The 20847-nt window shown below is 39.7% G+C and overlaps 2 protein-coding genes across 2 annotated transcripts; one reads left to right on the top strand and one right to left on the bottom strand.

Annotated features, from left to right (window-relative positions):
* The first annotated feature begins 1994 nt into the window (after nt 1-1994).
* On the top strand, nt 1995-9207 carry LOC131240791 (cold-regulated 413 inner membrane protein 1, chloroplastic-like). Its single transcript, XM_058239256.1, has 6 exons — nt 1995-2271; nt 2377-2478; nt 7522-7617; nt 7813-7877; nt 8616-8685; nt 8797-9207. Exons 1-6 carry the CDS (start codon nt 2129-2131, stop codon nt 8960-8962), a joined length of 642 nt encoding a protein of 213 aa, XP_058095239.1. The 5' UTR covers nt 1995-2128; the 3' UTR covers nt 8963-9207.
* Nucleotides 9208-10704: 1497 nt separating this feature from the next.
* LOC131240790 (glucan endo-1,3-beta-glucosidase 3-like) lies at nt 10705-16597 on the bottom strand. The gene is made up of 4 exons (XM_058239255.1): nt 16334-16597; nt 14348-15607; nt 11528-11558; nt 10705-11188 (listed from the first exon to the last, which is right to left on the bottom strand). The coding sequence occupies exons 1-4, from the start codon at nt 16389-16391 to the stop codon at nt 11026-11028; spliced, it is 1512 nt and encodes a 503-aa protein (XP_058095238.1). The 5' UTR covers nt 16392-16597; the 3' UTR covers nt 10705-11025.
* Between the last annotated feature and the right edge of the window lie 4250 nt (nt 16598-20847).

Raw genomic sequence — 20847 nt, 5'->3', positions numbered from 1 at the left:
ATTTATACAAAATACTGTGTGAAATTATAAAATTATTTTTCTAAAAAAGTATTGGCTAGATGAGCAATACATCTATCGTGATCTGCTCCAAAGAGCCTAACATGTGTTTGTGTGGCTCCTACTTACCCACGGGTACGCTGTAACTTCAACAGCGCAATGATGGGATGATAGCCACGAGAAGGACACTTGAAACCGGAGGTCAACGGTCAGGTATGTGATTTGTTTCTTTATCATGTTTAAGATGTGATAATGATCTCGAAGTGCTTAATCATAGAAATCTAATTTTCCATTACTGTCTTCAGGCCACAACTTGAAAGGTTATATGCAATAGACCAATGGTTTAAATTGCTAACATGGCCTTAGTTGTTAGATTCAAAATAGGAGGTATAATGTGGCTAGGAGAAGTTATTTGAGACTTTATTAGAGCATGATGGCTGCAATCCAACCGCATCTCATGCAGCGTAATATTCAATTCTCCCAACAGCCTTGTCTTGAAGTGGATGTTGCATTGAACTTGGCTCCTTTAGGCAAAGATACCATTAACTTGTACAGACATCGGACAATTAAGTAATCACTTCTCCTCTATCATCAATTTTAAACGGGCCCACTCTAGCTGATTTAATTTAATGCCCGGGTATTCGACAAGAGTATATATAAAGGTTTTTCCTCTTATACCATATTATGGCCGGTGAATTGCCTGCTGTGTCGACGTGGTGAAATTCCGTAGGCTCAGTGATATATGTGTTATATCCACACTTCCAAGATTCTTATAAGGCATGAATCCAAAAATAAGGCACATCAAAACCTCAAATAGACCACACTATAAAAAGCAGTAGGGACGTTGACACCCACTATTGAAACCTTCCTATGGGCCATGATGATGTTTATTTGCCATATAACGTCACACGGACCTGAGTGAAGGGAAAACACAAATATCAGCTTCATACAAAACTTGTACCCCATAGGAGTTTCCAATGATTAAGTGTTTAATTCTCATTGCTTTTTTGTGATGTGTCAATTGAGGCTTGGATTTACCTTTTGGTTTTTTTTTTGGGCTCATGTCTTAAAATGATGTCACAAAATACATGAAACAGTGCAGATATAATACATACATCAGGGTGGGGCCTACGGAACTTTACTACATCATGGTGGAGCCACATAACTTTACCACGTCAACACACCATGGAGGTGAGTGGTGTGCGGCAGCACAAAGTGCCATCCAGGATTTCACTTGCATCACTAAAAGAGAAGTGGCCCTACGGTTCAGGGACCTAAGGGCCGGTTTGTTTTTCAAATCCGCAATTTTTACTTTCTCTACTTAATTGGGAAAGACGAAATGAGGCTGTAATTTCAACCTAAAAAATTCGGGTGCAAACAGTATCATTTTACCAAAATTATGGTGGTAAAATTTGTGAGGTACATCGCTATACATGTGTCTGATCCATACCGATCATATGTTCTACGTGCCCATTTTAGGGCAGCCAAAAAATAAGACAGATACAAAGCTTGGTTCACACCACAGAAAAGAACATCTGCCGTTAAAATTTTAAATGAGCTTAGGGCCTAGAGGGATGTATACCTGTCATCTGACCTATTCAGATGGTTGAAGGGAAAACAAAAACAATAAGCTTAATCTAAAACTTCTATATCCCTAAAAAAAAATTAAGCAACAAGCATTCATTTTTCCCTGTTTCTTGTGATGTGGTCCACCTAAGCTTTGTAATGTCTCATTTTTGGGCTTATGCCGTGAATTGAGAGGGAAAAATGAATAGACGGTGTGGATCAAGATCATACATAACAGTGAACCCCACATATTTTAGTAGAAAAAATCTTCACCTCCCTGTTCGGTGCAAGAGCTTTTCCAGAAGAAGCTCTGGGTCGATATCAGGTCATTGTCAAGAGGCGGCTACTGGTGTAAGTATATGGGTAACAGGCCCTAAATAATTGATACCATGGCCCCCAGGATTGGAAGAATCATGGCCCTTCATTGGATTAAAGAATAGGGTAGATACAGCTATACAATTGGGGATCGTGAAACTGCTGAAAACCCAACCTATCCACCCGAGCATTGTAGAGAATCTAGCTCTTCGACTCTTCCGCATTTTCCTCTGCATTTGAGAAGGAAGAGATGTCTCTTCTTTTACAATTTCCACACCCTCTCTCCGTTTCCAACTCCACACCTTCTCTTCTCTCATCCTCTCACCTTTCAACCCCAAAACAGATCCTCTTCTCTTTCACCAACAGCAAAAACTTCCATCCTCTTTCCCTCAGGTAGTAATATGAGAAGAGAGAAGAAAGTATCACTTACCCATGAAATATTTCTTATAATTTCGATCTGAAATTGCTCTTTTGAATGGAAACTGAATATCCTTGCAGATTTCTACGCACTGAAAAGAAGACGAGGCGCGGCGGGGGTACCGTCTGTTATTCTTCGATTGCACCCGACACCCTTCAATGGGTATGCACCGTTTCATCCGCGTAAGTCATTCTTCTCTTCTCGTCGCTTTGAATTTTCCGTGAATTCGCTAGAATTTTATGATTCCTGCTGGTAGTTGGATTTCACGACGTCTGATTCTTGTTTGCTTAATGGGGTCAGAACCCAATTGATGAGTTTCATCAATTCTTTCGAATTGCATCTGATCGTTTTGGAATTTGGTTTCGGTACGAGCACTTAATGGGTTGGAACCTGATTGCTGGATTTCAAGAATTCGGTTGATTTCCTTCCAAATTGGGTACCTGGGTTCTTGTTAATGCTCAATGGGGTCAGAGCTCAATCAATAGTTTTCGGGAATTGGTTCCATCCGATTGTTTTGGGATTTGGGTTTTTGGGTTCTCTTTTTGTCTTAATGACGTCAGGACCATTTCCTGAGAATTCTTTGGAATGAGATCTAGGGCATGTTTGTTTCACATTTACACTGGGTAAATGCACGCAAGGAAGTAATGATTACTTACTGTAGACACCCCACCCAGGCTAGAATCTTGAGAAAGCTAAGACAATCCGGGAACAATGATCATATCCTAAACCAAACCCTAATCCTAGCTTAAACCCTAATCTGAACCGTAAACCAAAAACCTGCCTAACCCTAACCCAAACCCTAGCTTTAACCTTAAACCCAGCCTAAACCCTAAACTCAGCTTAACCCTAGCTTAAACCTTAATCCAAACCCTAAACCATCACCCAAGCTAAAAGTCAACTTTTATATGGAATTACTCCTGTAATTCACTTTATTTACCATCCTACCAAGCCAAAAGTCAACTTTCATATGGAATTACCTCTGTAGTTCACTCTATTTATTATCTTACCAAGTCAAGTCGACTTTCATATGGATTTACCCCTATAGGTCACCATATTTATCATTTTTACCAACCTTACCAACCACCAAGAGCCAATAAGAGCATGCCATGTGGTATTCCTTTCCCCTCAACCAATCCCAAGTTGCCATGTCAGCATTTACCCCTCTCAAACCCAACAATAACCACATTGCCATTGGAGAATGCTATGAATAGCCCTCTCCTCTTCACATTTCACACACACTTCCCATTCTTAAAATCCAAGTGAGAGTGAGAGAGAGAGAGAGAGAGAGAGAGAGAGAGAGAGAGAGAGAGCTCCCAAGCCTCCAAGATCAGATTCTTTAGCCATCTCTTAGCCTCCTCCTAACCTTCCCAATCCCAAGTCTAGCCCGGATTGATCATGGTGTAACCTATGTCTTAGTCTATTCAAGTTCAAGCCAAAGATCTTCTTACTTTATGCAAGCATTCATCATGACATCTACTCCCTTCTCAACCCCCCTGCTCCTCTAGATTTCTAGTGAACGTATGCTTTGTGACTTGCCGTACATTGGATCCTGTCACATCAGAAATTCTTAGTAATCTAGTCCGTTTTTCTTTACCTTTTACATAAGTATCATCACATCCGCCCTCTAGACACGTTGTTGGTCGTATGCTTTGTGGCTTGCCGAAATCTCGGATCTTGCCGCATCAGAAATCCACATGTGCCCAATCCCATTTCGACTCCATCATCAAACCCTTGAGATTGTTTTATCATACTAAGTAGAGACCGTACAATTGTACAGGCAGAGGGTGCCTAACCCCTTCTCTCTTTGTAACCGAGGTCCCTTACTCGGAATCTCGAATCACAGGCCAGGAGTCAATCTAAGGTAGGAGAGTCTTCGGATTTTTCCAACCTTGAAATATTCCGTAGGTTCTAGCCGACTGCGGGATTCTAAGATTAAGTGGCTAGTGGCGACTCCAAACTGACATCACACACCCCCCACCCTACAAATAAAAAACATTCGCAACATCTGGAAAATTCGCCAAATCAGTGTGGGCGCTGATTTCCAGCGTTCACACTTATCTTTGTAAATATTAAGAATTTTGGCCATTTACCCAGTTCAATTTCCTGTGTTTGAATTCACATGTGAATTGGGAAATCAGTCATCATGACCACTTCCCACAGTTTGATTTCACGCCAAAAATGGAAATTGTAATACCCACAAATGTTATGGTGTTCCCCCAAATAGTCAGCTAATTTGGTTTACCGTTGATTGTTCCATGCAAACAAGAGGCATGTGTCGGTGCAGCTATTTGGAGAAGGAAACAAATTCGTCGAGCACCAAGTACTGGTGCAGGTATTGGTCCACCGAAACAAATCGTTTGACCAAATTGTAGCGGTGCAAGTAATGGTCCACAGAAAGAAATCGTCTGACCAACACGTACCACGACGGGATTGGTCCCAGGAAATAAATCATCCGACTGACACGTAACGGATGAGCTATGGCTCCATGCAAACAAATTGTCTGATCGGTGAGATAGATACCATATGAACCACCTCAACATTTGTATATTATACCCAGGTCATCCTTAAACCTGTTTCCAGGGCCCACCTGGGTTTACTGGTGATCATCAAACGTGTTGTGATTTCATGAATAACAACAGAATGGAAGGGCAAAATAAACAATTCCTGTTGTTTCTAGGGCCCACCTCGTTCCTGCACGGTGCCCTTGTCTTCCAAATTTAGGTACCTATAGTATAGTCATGCGTGAATTGTCACACCAACATCCACATACGATCAGTGGAACCTATGAATTGTCATATGCTTTCATGAAGCCCTTCTAGATAGTTGATCCTTGTATTTTGACAAAGTGCCCAACAAAAGAAACATGCAAAAAAAAGAGGACCACATGTTCGGTCCAAATTATCAAAAGAAAACACCATAAACTGTCCATATCATCCCAAAGAACCCCATACCAACCAAATATCCTAGGCGACAGGCAAGGCGGACTAGTGACTGGGTGAGGCATTGGACGAGAGAGAGAGAGAGAGAGAGAGAGAGAGAGAGAGAGAGGCGGACGGGCGAGGCGACTCGTCTGGTCGAGAGGGGCTGGTCGTCGAGACTCGGCGAGCAGGAATGGGGGGGGATTTTCAGAAATCAGAAGGGCCGAAATTTTAGGGTTAGGTCGAATGAAAAACGGGTGCTCGTCCCTTAAGGCATTTATATATTTTTCTTATATATATATAAATATAATATTATATATATTATTAATTAGAAACGAACCGAGCCAAATCGAACTCAAACTGAGCCGAACCGAGTCGAATCGAGCCAGGGTTTGCTCGAGCTCGGCTCGAAACCCAACGTTTGATCCGAGCCGAGTTGAGCAAGCCAAACGAGCCAGCTCGACTCGTGTCTAGCTCTAGAAATTGGTGGAATGGCAATGGCTTGTGGAGTGTAAATACCACAACTTAAAAATGGTGTATTTACACCTCTACCAAACATCATAAAATAATCATTATTATGTCCTTACATGAATTTACCCACTATAAATGCGAAACAAACACACATGGAATTTTCTCTCAATAAAGGGTCGTTTGGATGCCTGTAAATGGTTTAAGTGGTAAATGATTTACAAGTGTAAACCATTTACAACCTGTGCTGTTTGGCTGTAAGCTGTAAATGATTTACAGGTAAATCATTGTCGTGTTTGAATAGCCTATAAATTGTTTATAAATAGAGAGCCAATATTTGAAAATATAGCCGTTAGGCTGTAAATGAAATCGCACCTTTTTGCCTGTAATTGAGACAGGGGTAAATTTTGTAAATCATTTACAACCTGTAAATGATTTATAGGCAAAAAAGGTCATCCAAATGCAGAGTGTAAATGATTTCCCTGTAAATCATTTACAACTTGCTCCATTTACAAGCACTAATTGCTTTTTGACAATTTGCCGTGAACTGAATCAAATATGTTGATATCTTAATTCTTCATTGGCTAGAGGTATCTTCTATTTATTTCAACAATTTGATCGTTTGCCCATTGTTTCAAATTTTTTTTTGGGTTAGCTTTTAGTACATACCCCATTGTTAGTACACCCCACTGTTAGCCACACCCCACTTGGGAATCAATACCAAGACCTCAGTGTTGAAACGAGGTTATCTTCACTCAGTCTACCACTTGAGCAATGGATCGGTGTGTGTTTCAATTTGAATCAAGAAGATATTGAATTTTTTATATATATATTTTTTCTTCTGATGAGGAATGTTAATTGATAGCATGTTTGAGCATGAGTTCACATCAGGGCACACTTGGCAAATGTGTATATGGTCCAGTGAACTCATCTGGTGGGCCACACCATGGAATGTAAGTCAGGGTGATTGGATGACCTTTATAAGATGTTCTGGAAAGAGAGACATCATATCCTGTTGCTGCTACAAGACGCCTGAGATGCTTACAAAAAAAAGAACAAACATGATTAAAGCTCAAGTTCTAAGAATTTCATGAGGATGTTTACAATCATGTTTAAGGTAGATTTGGATCGAAATTCAGGAATAAGATCTTCAAACATGGCAGGGTCTCCAGCACCAGCACAAGACCATTCTAGTAATTATGTGGGAAGAATTCAGAAAAAAAAAGAAGAAGAGAAGAAATCTTGCCTTTTCTTTTTCCACAAATATTTTTTCCTCCTGAATTTCTGTCAACACTAGCTCTTAAGCCTTATGCATTATCTTTCAGTTTTAGTTTTGAGGTTGACAAACTACGACATGCCAGTCTGCAGTAGCCATCTAGTGCAGCACATAAATTGTCTTCATAACTTTTTATTCATCATTATCATCATATCTTTGTCCCAGCTAGTTGGGGGTTGATTTTACAAATCCCATTTTGCCCATGATTCCTATGTAAGGCCCATATCCATCTTATAAAATTTTAATCACTATCAGAAAAATCTTATGGTCACCAGAGGCTTGGGGTGGCAATTATTGGGCCCAGAAAGCTCCTAGACCTGAATTTTGACCTGCAACTGTTGGGCTTGTAAGAACAGGTGTATTCAAAGTTCGCCAACAACAATCCTACTGGAGGCATCTTGAGAGAACTACAATCCTTCTTCTTCTTCTTCTTTTATTTTATATATATATATATATATATATATATAAAAAAAATTTATTTATATGAAAAGCAGTAGTCTACCCAATTCTCCATGTTCTAGTGATTTTTTTATTTCATTTTATTTGTAAACTTATTTTTTCAGGGTATTAATGCTTACCAAGGGCACTGCAATTCAAAAATCTTTTCTTGTCCCTCTGTTTGCACTCCAAGCACCTTCAAGTGTCATCTCGTGGATCAAGTAAGCCCATCTAACATCCTCATCCTTTTCTTGTTAAAGAAAAGACTGATGTATTCGATGCATTCACTATTTCTGTATTAAGTGATAGAAAATAAAACAAATCAATTCCTTTAATCTATGCTCTTGCCTAATCTCACTACAATCTTCCCTTCAAACCTTTTATTTGTTTTGAAGTTTTTCTATGTTGATTCACAGGGGTGAATATGGTGGTTGGACTGCTTTTCTGGCACTTCTAGTTCGTCTCTTCTACTTCATTCCTGGTGTGTAACGTAGTTGAAATATTTCATCAGATTCAATATTATGATTCCAATGTTTTCCAGTTGTAAGGATCTACTTGGAGCCTGTTTGATTGCCACTTAAAAATGAGTTCATCTCGCTTTATTAAATTATAATAATGTATTAGAAACTATATTTTTGGTAGGGATTAACAATATAACAAAAAAAAAAAATTTATATAAACTATGATCTCTACATAATCTCTATTATATATAATGCCAGTAGGTCTTGGACATTTTTGTCCCCACAATTAGTTTTCCTGGATGGAGAACCTTGGCTATTGTAAGGATATGGTCAGACATTTGAAGTTAAAGCATATTTTAGGAACTTGAAAATGTGGCTGGTGTGTCGGACTGCTTAGATTTCACCCACAAAAGCCCACGAATGGCTTATGTTTTACCTGCAAAAAGGCTGGCGCTCAGCCAATTTTCTCTCCCAAAGTGCCAATTTTCTCTCTCTTGAATTCCTCTCTTCCTTCCTCACTCTCCACGTGCATTGCAGTGCCATACCACTAGTTGATTTCAACTAAAATGAGGTGAACTCATTTTTATGTGGCAACCGTAGAGGCACTTAACTAACTATAGTTTGTATCAAATTCAAATATGCGTAGTGCGGATATGTTCTAATCAAATTAACCTCTCTTTGAGGCCTGCTTCAACTACTTTTCAGGAACTGGTATGGAGATAAAACCTATTGATAACCCTATTCTACTTGTTTTGTAGGTGAATTGGAGCTCCCCTTCTTTGCATTGCTTCTTGTGATAGTTGTTCCTTATCAAGCAATGAACCTAAGGCAAGTGATACTTGCATGCATGATCACAAACACTCGTACTCATGCATCTTTTGTGCTCCAACATGGTCCTTTCTACATCTTCTCATGTTGTTAAATCTTTTTCATGAGCAGAGGAACACAAGCTGGTGCAATCATTTCCTTGGCGATAGCCGGATTTTTGGCTCTGCAACATTTCTCGAGGGTAGGCAGCTTGCAGAGAGCGTTCGACAAAGGATCTATTGTTGCCACCATAGCCATCATCTGCGTCACTGCTGCTCCATGTTTGCTTTTGTTCTGATGTACGTTTGCTTTCACGAAGACGTTGACATGCCAATCCACTATAGAAAATGAACCAGGAGATTTCACAAGAAAATGATCAGACCCTTGAGGACCTGGAATACATGCTTAATATTTTGAACTAAGTACCATGGTAGATGTGAAAAATAATGTACTGTGTCTGTGTCTAGATGCCAAAAAGTATGTATAATGTGTTCTTTTTAAAAATAATGGAAAATAAACCAGACGTTTGAAGGTTTGGTTATATGCATGTGTTAATCTTTTGATGAAGGACAGTGGTAGATACCAGATGCAGAAAAATATGTAGAATTTTGCGTTGTTGTAAGGTTTTTTTTTATCCCGTTCTTTTCTGCAAGAAAGGAAATTTTGATAAAATGGCTGCGATGGGCTTGTTCGATCCGAATAGAAATTTGTTTCCAATGTTGAATGAGTTTTGAGTGGTAATGTCGAGTTAGTTGATTGAATATGAAGCTTGACTTCGATTTTTATTTTTATTTTTCCCTTTTGGTGGATTTCAAGAAACCACAATATTTTGTTGCTTGGGAATTGGAATGGGTGCTATTCTCCTGCCTCTTTCTCAACTCAGTGTTTTTTCATATGTTGTACTCACAGGAGGCCGCTCAATTATAAGCACTAGAGATGTAACAACCTCATATGGTCAGAACCCTATTCGATAACATCTGATCCGTTGACTTTAAATACCTGAGCAAGCAAGCGTAGCATTCAAATCTCTGCCAACTGTTGATTTCTGAAGGACTTGTTTGGGTAGTGGGAAAAGAAAAGAAACGAAAATTGTGATGATCATCCAATAATGATTTTTTAGGATTTTCATGAGCACTATGGAGAGATTTTCACCTTGTATGCATAAGAATTTGGCTATGGTGTTTGGGTAATGATTGCTTTTGAAATCCAACATTCCTTTGCTATCCAAACATGGTGAAACGGCCCATCATGGCAAAAGCCATCCATTTTAATTTCTTTTCTTTTCCAAGTATCCCAACATTACCCTAGAGGAAGGGAGACTCGATCTCAAGTAGCATTGACATCAGCAGTACGATCTGAGCAGTCAAAAACCAGTTGGAAAAGAAGAAAAAACTGGAGTTTTTTAAATCCATAGAGTCTGGAGCACTCCGATTTCCTACTCTCAAATGAAAATAGTAGAAGTATGGTCGATCATAATCGTCATAATCATCATCAGATGGATACCAAAAGGAATTGACATGAGAAATACCATGGATCCAATGCCTACTACATTGTAAAATGGCAGCCAACAGTCCATGATTGCCTTTATAATAGATTAATATCATGTTTTTCAGTGACTGACATTTTTTAGCTATGCATCACACATGGATCTAGCTTCCAACAGTGCAGAACAAATTACGAGATATGTTGAAAGGTGCAGGTTCTGCCACTTATATGCATGCTAATGGGGCTTAATATATTTCTCATTGATTAAGAAGATAAAAATGAAGAATCCACTGGAGACATTTTACAAAGTTCTTTGTAGTTGTGGTCAATGATCCGATCTCTTCATAGAGTGAGAAAGTGCCCTTTGTGAAAGCCATCAAAATTACCGCAACCCTTTTAAATTGCATCTGATAAAAACAAGTCTCTAATTGTATAGTTGCGGTTGTTTACGGACTGCCAATCCTGCTAATATAAAACATATTTTAAAACTTAAAAATCATTATCCTTTTTTCTGAGAACTATTGGATGCAAGAGTTTTATCTGAAGCTACCCACATGAAGAAGAGTCCAAAATCCTTGAAAAAAATTTCTTCGACAGTAGGTTCAGTACAGAAAGCTAATAAGAATTTTCTACAGTATGTACTGATGCAACTAGCTATCACTCCGGCTTATGGTTTTTTTGCTTCATGGATTGAGAGGCATTTGTCTATTTTGATTCTTCAATGTTGAGAAGGAACGCCTGGAGAAAATGTGTTCCTTCACTGATCCTTTAAACAGCTCCTCCATGAATGCATGCTTGCAAAACTTGGTAATCAGCAGGCAATTGAGTGAACTGCCTTCTCTCTGTAGATTATAGTGGTGCCTGCATAGTAGCTGCTTATAGATGATTTGCGCCAATCAGCGGCATTAGATGGCATGCTAAAGTGAAGAAAAGTAGCCAGCTTGGGGATGTAGGGGCCACATTGCTTGAACTTGAAGGTCCTGATCCGAAAACTGCCGATCCGGTTGGGTTGGTTGTGTTTAAAACAGATGAACTTGTGCTGTAGTTGCAAAAAGATGAAAAAAAGCATTAAAACATTCCCTTTCATGCACCGGCAGTGATTGATTTTTCAATGACAGGGAAACATGTTTAACATGTGTTTGGATGCACTATCATATTGGATTTGTCATTGCTAGTCTAATAAAATGGAAATAACCATATTGTGATTTCCTTGGCATTCATATTGAGGATCAGGACTCCAAATTGAATACCTTCAAGTTGAAGTTTAAAGAAATGTAACTGCAATTTGAGGATCTGCCAACTCTCTCTCTCTCTCTCTCACACACACACACACACACTTCCTCTTTCATTAAATTCCGAGATGACCGGGAATATTTACCTAGTCGAAGGAAACTGACATGTAGAAGTACCTGAGATAATGCACAGAAAAAACCGTAAGATATTTAACGTCCAATATTAGCACGTAAATACATAAATTCATTCATCATTTGTACCATAAGGCTTGAATACATGCATTGAAAATTGAAATGGGCGGCAGCCAAGGCAAATGGATGAGAGGAGATTGTAGAACTAGAGTAATTGGGAAATGCATAAGAAGAGAATGAAGAAAAAAGTACATATCAGCATTGAAATTAATCCATCAACAGGATAATCCTGATAACACACCCATATGAATTGCAGACAACGAAAATGAAATAATAATAATAATAAAAAGCCTGATACAAATTAATGGGTTGTTTGGATGCATGGATATCTCACTTAAGACTGGGATGGATTTAAATCCTGGGAATGGATGTCCATGTATTGGTTTGGCCGCACAGACTAGGTTGTCAATGGATGTTGCTATTTTTGCATTTGGATGACACATCTGGGCAACCTTTTCCTGAAAAGTGGATAGCAGGAGCATACATTGAAGAGATGAGCGATGGCACATATGCCTACATGGCACGTGTGTGAGAATCAAACCCTATGATAAGTCAGTTTTAAAATGTGAACATGCTCTCTAAAAGTCAGGTCATGTAGTGTTGGTTTGCATCTGATGGATTATGATTGCAATTAGGGATATGGAGTTCAGGACACCCTTGTCTTGGACAGCTGCATTACAGCCTCTCCCTTTGGACAGCATAATATTCAATTTCTTGGACAACCTTGTCCAAATGAACAAGCTTAAGTGACTGCTGCATCCAAACTTAATTCAATCTCTTTCGACGAGGATATCTTCAAGTGAGCTGTCCATGCATCCAAACAACCAATAAGATTTTATTGGCAGTAGAGAGGCTCTATCTAGTGCTTGTATCTCTTAGGGGGGACGATATATTAACAGACCCAAGAACCCAAGCTTAGAATAGTAGCTTGGTGTTAAGGGGCCCAGAAACACATTAATGCATTAAGATGGCAGCGATTTCAAGAGAGTTTCGTGGGTCCCAAAATTGGTTACAATGGGCCCCTCCCTAATCTTTCCCTTCCCAGGAATTTCTTCTTATCCATTTTCCCTCTGATTTTATTTTATTTATTTATTTATTTTTTTTAAATTTTAAATTTCACTCTACAAGCTTTCTTCCTGGGGGAAGAAGACTGTAGGATATAAGGGAATTGATTCGGGAGGGGGGGTTGCATAGGTCCGATTTTCATACATTTTACTTGGTTTTCTTAAACAAAAATGTGTAGGTCCGATTTTCATACATTTTTCTTGGTTTTCTTAAACAAAAATTTCCTTCTTTCTTTTCCACTTCTCCTTTTGTTCTCCCTTTCCCTTTCTTCTCCATGGAGTAGATTAGGGACGTTCCAGGCTTTTCTAAGGTAAGGAGGCCAAATCAACCAAGAAAATCATTCAGAAAATGGAAATGAACCAGAAGGGGTCGTCGCAGTGAGTCGACTCTACACTTCAATGTGTTGACTCCTGGGCCTCCAATTTCTTGAGAAATTTCTCTAATAAGGATGCTATATTGCAAAAACATAGACAAGAACAGACTGCATTATTTACCAAGGGTCGTTTGACAGCCTGGAACTTAGAAGTTACTGAAGAAACAAATTCCCTAAGAAACTGATTCTCTCTGTCATATTTAGGTGATGGGAATATGATTCTTTGGAATCCAGAAACTGTGTTTGAGTACTGGTAAAGAAATGCTAGGAATCCTACTATGTATGCTAAGAAATCAATGACTGTTGGGAGGGTATCCATTTCCTTGCAACCCACCCTCCAGCCAGGAATCCCAAAACAAAGCTGAGGGTGGTATTTGCTTCCAACAGGAATCCATTTCTCAGATTCTTCAGGGCCCCAGACCCAGGAATTTGCTCCTACTTAGGGATCCTATTTCTAGCTCTGTACTTTTCCAGGTTGCCAAACAACCCCTAAATATTGTTGAAATCAACACATTTATTCCTGTTAAACTTCTAGTATCTACCTTAATCAGAATTCCTTGAATATGAGCTTAGATGTCAATTTATGGCCTTTTTATCATACCATTAGCCAATTAATTTCTAAGGAAGATCAGAACTCCTTGAATGCCCATCTCTTGACTATGGAGCACTCTCCATTTAAGGGATGTAATGGGGAAGATGTGTCGGGTGGATGGAAGGCCATTATGTAACTTGTGGTGGCTATTTTGTGGGGAGATATGATCTCTCATCATGTCACTTTTCCTCTTAGCCCTTGCGTGTATCTTTTGTGGTTTTTTTTTTTTTTTTTTTTTTTGTCTTAATAAAATCTCATTACCTTTAATAAAACAAGTAATCAATTTCAGCGTCCTATGTGAGGAAGACTGGTTAATCATAAGCCAAAAACACTACTAATCAAATAAAACCAAAGAGCACCACACTAAGGGTGCATTTGGATGCACTGTCAACTTGTCTTGCAATTACTAGTCTAATAAAATATAAATGACCGAATCATATATTTCTTGGCCAGCATTCATACCAAGGACCTGGGTTCCACATTGCAACTGCATTGCTTTGGATTTGGATTTAGAAAGAAATGTAATTGCAATTTAAAGCCTACTTCCTGAAACATCATCAGTTTTTGTCAATTCCTCTTGATTAAAATGAATGCTTGAAATTGAGTTCACTTTGGCATCCAAACACAGCCTAAATGTGTTTCAATCACAATCTACTTTTTCGATTGTAATAGTTAACAAGGAAATCAACATTCAGTGGGATAAAACTGATGAAAAAAAAAAAAACCGTATTTTCAAAATCTTACTTGGATCGATGTTGGTAAGCACAGCCGTTCCCCCGAAATTGCAGCTAGTAGGAACTGGGTTCTTCTGGTAATAGTTATTGAATGCATACGATGCATGATCATGGGCTGTATCTGGGTTGTAACAACTTCCACCTTGTTGGATTGTTGAACAATCTGCTCCACCGTACCCACATGCATAGTCAAGTGCGACCTGCAAAGCAGTCTGTGAAGCAGTTTGGCTCGCAATGCACCAGCTCTGACCTGATGACATGGGAGCTGCTGTTGTTGGAGATGTATTCGGATTTGTGACAGGCGTCCCTGTTGTAGTCGACGGAGTTTCTGGAGATGCAAGTGGGATCACTACAGGAGTAGTTGTTGGGGTCGTAGGATTGACCACAGGAACTGTCGCCAATGGAGTGATGACGTCCAATTGACGGACGGAAGCACTGGATTGCACCTTGCTGCCGATGAGCTTTCTGTGAGAATATGTGAATGCCCGTTCTTCTTCTCGACTCAGCTCTTTCTTTTTGAGCATTTTGGTAGAAGGTTTCTCTATAAATAGAGAAAGTAATCTAATGCGGTTACTGCTCCCAATTTGACTTGTTAATTGGTCGCGTAGCTTGACTCCATTGATGGGACTAGAAAATGGCAAGTTTCGTACATTGATCTGAAGTGGGATATCATGATCAGGAAGAACGGAGGTGGCACGGATCCTCAACCTGATCAAACAATCATCCAGGCTCAATCCATCATCACAAAAAGCATCTAATATCATGCAGGATTTAGCCTTACGTAGAAAATCCGTAACTTGGACTAAAGCATTCATGAAGTTCTGGAACGAATGGATTGAATGTATTCTAAAACAATCTTCAATAAAAGCCAATGAAAAAGAAGCCGACAGTTTGATGGATCCATTGACTTTCAGAGACACAAGAGCTGAATCAACGGCCTTTATGGCTGGCAAGAGCATGGGGAGATGGTCCTCTTTCATTGATTCACTGCTCACAACAATGGTAATGGTTGTACAGCCGATGAAGCTTGAAACCTCTCTCTGAACCCAAGCGACTGCAAGAGCTCTAGATTTGCTTACAGCTTCTATATTTTTCATACTCACCAATAAATCCACATCTATTCTGTTCCCGCAAACTGCACTTAGTAATCCGTGATTTTTGTTGGAAATTCTGATATGAGATATGCTGTTTCGTTTCAGAAGCTGTACGAGATCTGCTGGAGAAGAAGAAGAAGAATTACTCCCATCATATGATACTCTTACCAATGTTCCTGGAAAGCACGTAACGGCTACACCTTTAGTTTGATGGCTCATGTATAATCTCTATTAAAATAAAAAAAAGAATCCTTGAATCGAATGATGGAAGTGGCAAATATTCTGGAAACAGAACAAAACATCCCTGATTTAAAATGACAGAAACAAAATCGCCACTTTTTACTGCCAAATCATGTTTCATATGCTTGAAAAAGTAACCCAGATGGATCCAATTATGATATACATGTCTTTACAAAATTCTGACATCCTAATCATGAAGCACTCAGTCCAAATCCAAGACAAAGAGCAACAAAAATCCAATACATACTTCCAAAGTATATACAATCTCATGAATCTGTAAACACAAAAAATAGAAAACCAAGAAAAATAAAAACAAAAATTTCAAATAGTAGGATAATTTTTATAAGCTTCAACCACTAACCCATGAAAGAGATATCCAATTCAAGTGAAAAAAATAAAAAATACATGCATATATTTTTAAACCATTCAATCTCTCAATACCTCCCCCAACAAAAAAAAAAAAAAAAAACACACACACTCACAAGACAAAAATACCCCAAATTGCAATTCTATCAATCAAGAAAGGGGGGGGGGGGGAATCCAAATCCATTACATTTTCACTATATCCAGAACAACATAACAGAAAAGCGAAAAACTTCAAAAAAAGAAGAAAGAAAGCCCAAAACATCAGAGCTCTAAAACCCATTTCAAAATCTACTAACCTGAACAAAGGAAAAAACACATGAGGAGGATCAGACACTGAAGAACCCTGAAACCCATCTCACCAATCTCGGCCAAGCTGTCTAGCTTTTCTCCTGCTAATACTCTACCACCCTTTGTTCCTGGAAGTTCAAGCAGTGTTTTTTTTTTCCAAACCAAGGAAGCAATTAAACTCCTTTCAAAAGAAAAAAGATTATCTTCTCCTCTATCTCTTCCGTATTTTTTGTTAGAGGAATCAAAGCTTTGTCACAGAGAGAGAGAGAGAGAGAGAGAATAAGAGGAAACTTGAGAGAGGAGTGTGGGAGTTGGAAGGTGCACGCCACAGCAGGTGGGGAAAAGATAAAAGGTGGAAAAAAGAGAGGAAAGTGAATTGTTCAGGAATTTTAAGTTCTGTTGTGACCTCCTTACAATGATGATGCTCTCTCTCTCTCTCTCTCTCTCTCTCTCTCCACTTTTCACTGTGGAGTAGGGGACTGACTGACCATAAATCAAAAGAGAAAGGTGGGAAGAAGAACAATCCGTTCGGTGGGTGTTTTTTAAATTGATGGGATTTGAAATGAAATGTGGGATTTTCGCCATGTGGGTCCCACCGAGAGAGAGAGAGAGAGAGAGAGAGAGAGAGAGAGAGAGAGAGAGAGAGATGTTAACGATATGCTATGTTGTCGTGATTCTCGTTGTGTTAGCATTCTGATGCTCTATAGGGTACGAGAGAAACTTTGATACTCTGGCAGTGTGATGGTTAATACGCTGGCACTGATAAATAACTTCATAAGATAAATGGAACGCACTTAATTCAAATTAAATTGTCCAGTTTATAAGTACAAGTTTAGATGGACAATCCCTTATTGATTATCTTACTATCAGATTTTTTGAAAATTTGGATTGCAATTTAATCCATTAAAGTAATAAAAAAGCACCAATCATTATGATTTTACAACAATCAACCAGATAAATGAATCGTCATTGCAATTACAATAGAAATTTCCAATCCAAACATACCTCAATACATGGGTCTAATGATTTGACATCCAAAACTGTTATTATTATGATTTTACCACAGTTAAATAGAACACCAGAATAAAATAAAATAAAATAGATCATCTAGGACCAAAATCAGTCCTTTCTGCTCATCAGGCGAGTTACACTGTTGAAATTTCAACCTACAACCTAGGTCTGACTCAACATTGGGTTTGGCTAGTGTAGTGGTCATTCCGCTGTGGGCCCATCATGATGTATGTTTTAACCACGCCGTCTATCCAAGGTAGATCTAAATCTTAAGTAGACCGCACCACAGGAAAACAATAGTAATTGAATGTCCACCATTAAAAACAGATAATAAAGACCTTGATGTAGGGGGGGGAAAACAGCTTGGCCCCCAATAAGTTTTTAATGGTGGGCGTTCAATCAACACTATTTCCTGTGATGTGGTCCACTTGAGATTTGTCTCTACTTCATTTTTGGTCTCATGCATAAAATGATATGGAAAAATGGATGGACGGTGTGGATGAAACATGGTGGGGAGCAGAGAGCACCGACCACTAACCATTAGCTAGTGGCGGGGTCACTAACCAATCCGACTCCTTCAGCATGCACGTAAGGCCCACATGTTAAGCTGATCTGCATGATTTTCATTGTGGGGCCTACCTCTTTCATGGTACTGATGTCCTGCAACAAAGATGGTACGGTACCACATGTTGTGGCACGTGATTAGTTCTCTTTTGGGTACGGTCTGGCTTCCAGTTGGGCCTGATTTTTACTGGCCTGACTTTTCTCTATGGGCTGAGCCTAGCTCGACTCTTTCTAAATGCCAGGTAATTTAGCCCAGTGTGGCCCACAACATTCAACGGTAATGGATTACCTGACTCGTGGCCCAGCTTTTTAGCTCCAGAACTGGGATGGGTTTGGGTTGGTTGCTTGAGCTTACTGGTCGAGACCAAACATGGTTTGGGCTGTCTGGGACCGCTTCAGTTGCAATCCTAGTCTGTATATGGTGTTGATTTCGGTGGTATTTGGTAGACCATAGTAAAAATTCCACTCACACGTTGCAATCACGTATGTAAAATCTAAGCCATCTAAAATATGGGCCATTTTTGGATGGAGCCCATTAAAAGAGCATGATGGTTAGTCAGACTGTCTTAATCATCCAACTGGCGTCGATCAAATGAACGGTTGTTGTTTCAAATACAACAGTCAAAAATCAAATGACCAGATAGTTTTATCAGAGTCATTTTTCGCTACATTACATCCACCCGTGGCCCACTATTTTGATGGTCCAGTGACGTATGCTAGATATATCTGCCACCGTTTGATTAAAGGTGCCGATTTCCTACAACAACCGTGCAACAAAAAGCTCGGTGGTGATTTATCATGATGTATGTGGCACATCCACCGCGTCCATCATTCATGCCAGCTCATGTGAGCACGTGAACCCAAAGCCAAATCCAAACTCAAGTGGGCCACACCACAAGGAACGGTGGGGTTGTGGACACCCACCATAATGTTTATAATATTCCATCCAGACCGTCCATAAGGTGAGTCCCATCCGGATGAAGGGAATGACGTAATTTTAGCTTGATCCAAAGCGTAGGTGGGCCCCAAGAAGGCTTTAATGGCTGGCATCCCATCTGCACTTTTTATGTGCTGTGGCCCACTTGACTTTTTCATCGGCGTTATGTCTGAGCTTATGTGTATATGAGCTGGCGCAAATGATAGTCAGATTCGATGTCACACATCACGGTGGGCCCCACAGATCCTTTTTGTCGAATGGTCTCCCTACATCGACTGTTGTCAGAAATCTGCATCCCTTAATAAACGGTTGCAAATTACAGCAATGGCCAGCACCGTTTGGCTAAAACGAGGGTCCGAAACATCCGCAAAAATGGCAGGTGAGCATCAACAACCGTAATACGGCAGAGCATCTATTCATAGTACGTGAGGCTGGTAAGTATTAATCAGTACCTTCCATCTAATGGGCCCTACTATGTACGGAAAAAATAAATATAGAGATAGGTAGGATGATCCTATCCATCCGTGGCCTTCAGAGCAACAGTAATAACAAAACGAACGGTCAGCATAAAGTGATAGCTAGAGTTGTCTGATAGGTGATAATTTTGAAACACGGTCCATCCATGATCTGGCCCACTATATGGACAGTCCCGATTGATATATCAGCCTACCAAATGTACTGTATAGATATGGCGCTACCTTATTCACGTGTTCCCAGCCCTACCGTATCATGCTCAAGAGGGGAGCAGATTAGGTATGACCCCGGCCTCACACAAGACGGTGCGGCCCTTACGGTGGAGCCCATCTTGATGTATGCATTATGTATCCAAACCGTCCATCAGTTTTTCCGGATCATTTTAGAGTATTATACCAAAATTTAAGTAGATTTATTTATCATGTGGACCATACCATGGGAAGCAGTGGTGATGGATTGCTCTACCATTAAAAACTTCTTAGGGCGCACGTTAAAGTTTCTGTAGTGTTTATCTTCCATCCAATCTGTTGATAAGGTCAAATAAGCCTAGATGAAGGTAAAGAAAAACAAATATCAGCTTGATACAAAAATTTTGTGGCCCATTAATGGTCAATCACCACTTTTTCCAATGGTATGGTCCACTTAATAAATGGATCTGCTTCATTTTTAGGATAATCCGTTAAAATGATCCGAAAAAAACAGATGGACGGCGTGGATACAGAATACATATATCAAGATGGGCCCCACAGTAAGGGCTGCACCATCTTGGGTGAGTCTGGGGTCTCACCTAATCCGCTCCCGCTCAAGATATAGGTTAACTGTTGTTAGTGGGAAGTGGGCCCACTTACATTGACTTGCAAGAGACGGTGGGATAAAGTGGGCCCAGATTTCCATCGTCCCCTCAATTGCATTATAATATTTCACTAAGAGGGAACTAACATGATGGGTGCATCGCATCGGACGAAATTCTCACCAACCAAATCAAAAACACCACAAGGTACAAACATATTATAACAAAAACATTGAATTGGACAAAAGGAATCCAATTATGAGTTTTATCAGACTACTTTTCTTAGACATTCTGTAAAAGTTCACCTCGTCTCACATGCGGCACGTGTATGATATTCTGTCACCGTGCATGTGATTTGGCACGTGTATGAGATCCATGATGTTCCTATGGTGGGTCCTACAATGAATGGACCTTGCCCGAAAACCTAATACAAGAAAGGATCCTGAGGCCAAGCCAAACAATAGCCTAGCACGGCAAGCCCGAGCCCGAGCCCGAGCCCGAAAATTGATAAGATCCCTATTTCCCATGTGAATGGCCCTTATATAACCGGTGATCACAAAGAAGAGACATTTTAGATGAATGAAACCAATGGCCTACATTCAAGATGGATGGTGTTGTCTGACAGATTTCAAGTTCATATTTGTAGGATACGACACGTACGTATGAAGTTGGACGGGCCCGGTAAAATGAATTGAGCCCAGGGCCGGCCCGAAACTTTATTGGGCCATCCATGTAATCTGCCCACC

Source organism: Magnolia sinica, chromosome 3, assembly GCF_029962835.1.
Source record: "Magnolia sinica isolate HGM2019 chromosome 3, MsV1, whole genome shotgun sequence".
Lineage (NCBI taxonomy): Eukaryota > Viridiplantae > Streptophyta > Magnoliopsida > Magnoliales > Magnoliaceae > Magnolia > Magnolia sinica.
The sequence above is the reverse complement of the archived record's forward strand: the minus strand, read 5'-3'. Positions and strand labels throughout refer to the sequence as shown.

Bases quoted from the DNA above. Each gene is read 5' to 3' on its own strand.
- LOC131240791 (XM_058239256.1), top strand. From the start codon at position 2,129: ATGTCTCTTCTTTTACAATTTCCACACCCTCTCTCCGTTTCCAACTCC. The intron at 2,272-2,376 runs GTAGTAATATGA...ATATCCTTGCAG, and splicing joins TTCCATCCTCTTTCCCTCAG to ATTTCTACGCACTGAAAAGA. The intron at 7,618-7,812 runs GTAAGCCCATCT...GTTGATTCACAG, and splicing joins AGTGTCATCTCGTGGATCAA to GGGTGAATATGGTGGTTGGA.
- LOC131240790 (XM_058239255.1), bottom strand. From the start codon at position 16,391: ATGGGTTTCAGGGTTCTTCAGTGTCTGATCCTCCTCATGTGTTTTTTC. The intron at 15,608-16,333 runs GTTAGTAGATTT...CGTGCTTTCCAG, and splicing joins GTGTTTTTTCCTTTGTTCAG to GAACATTGGTAAGAGTATCA. The intron at 11,189-11,527 runs GTAAATATTCCC...TTGCAACTACAG, and splicing joins TGTCAGTTTCCTTCGACTAG to CACAAGTTCATCTGTTTTAA.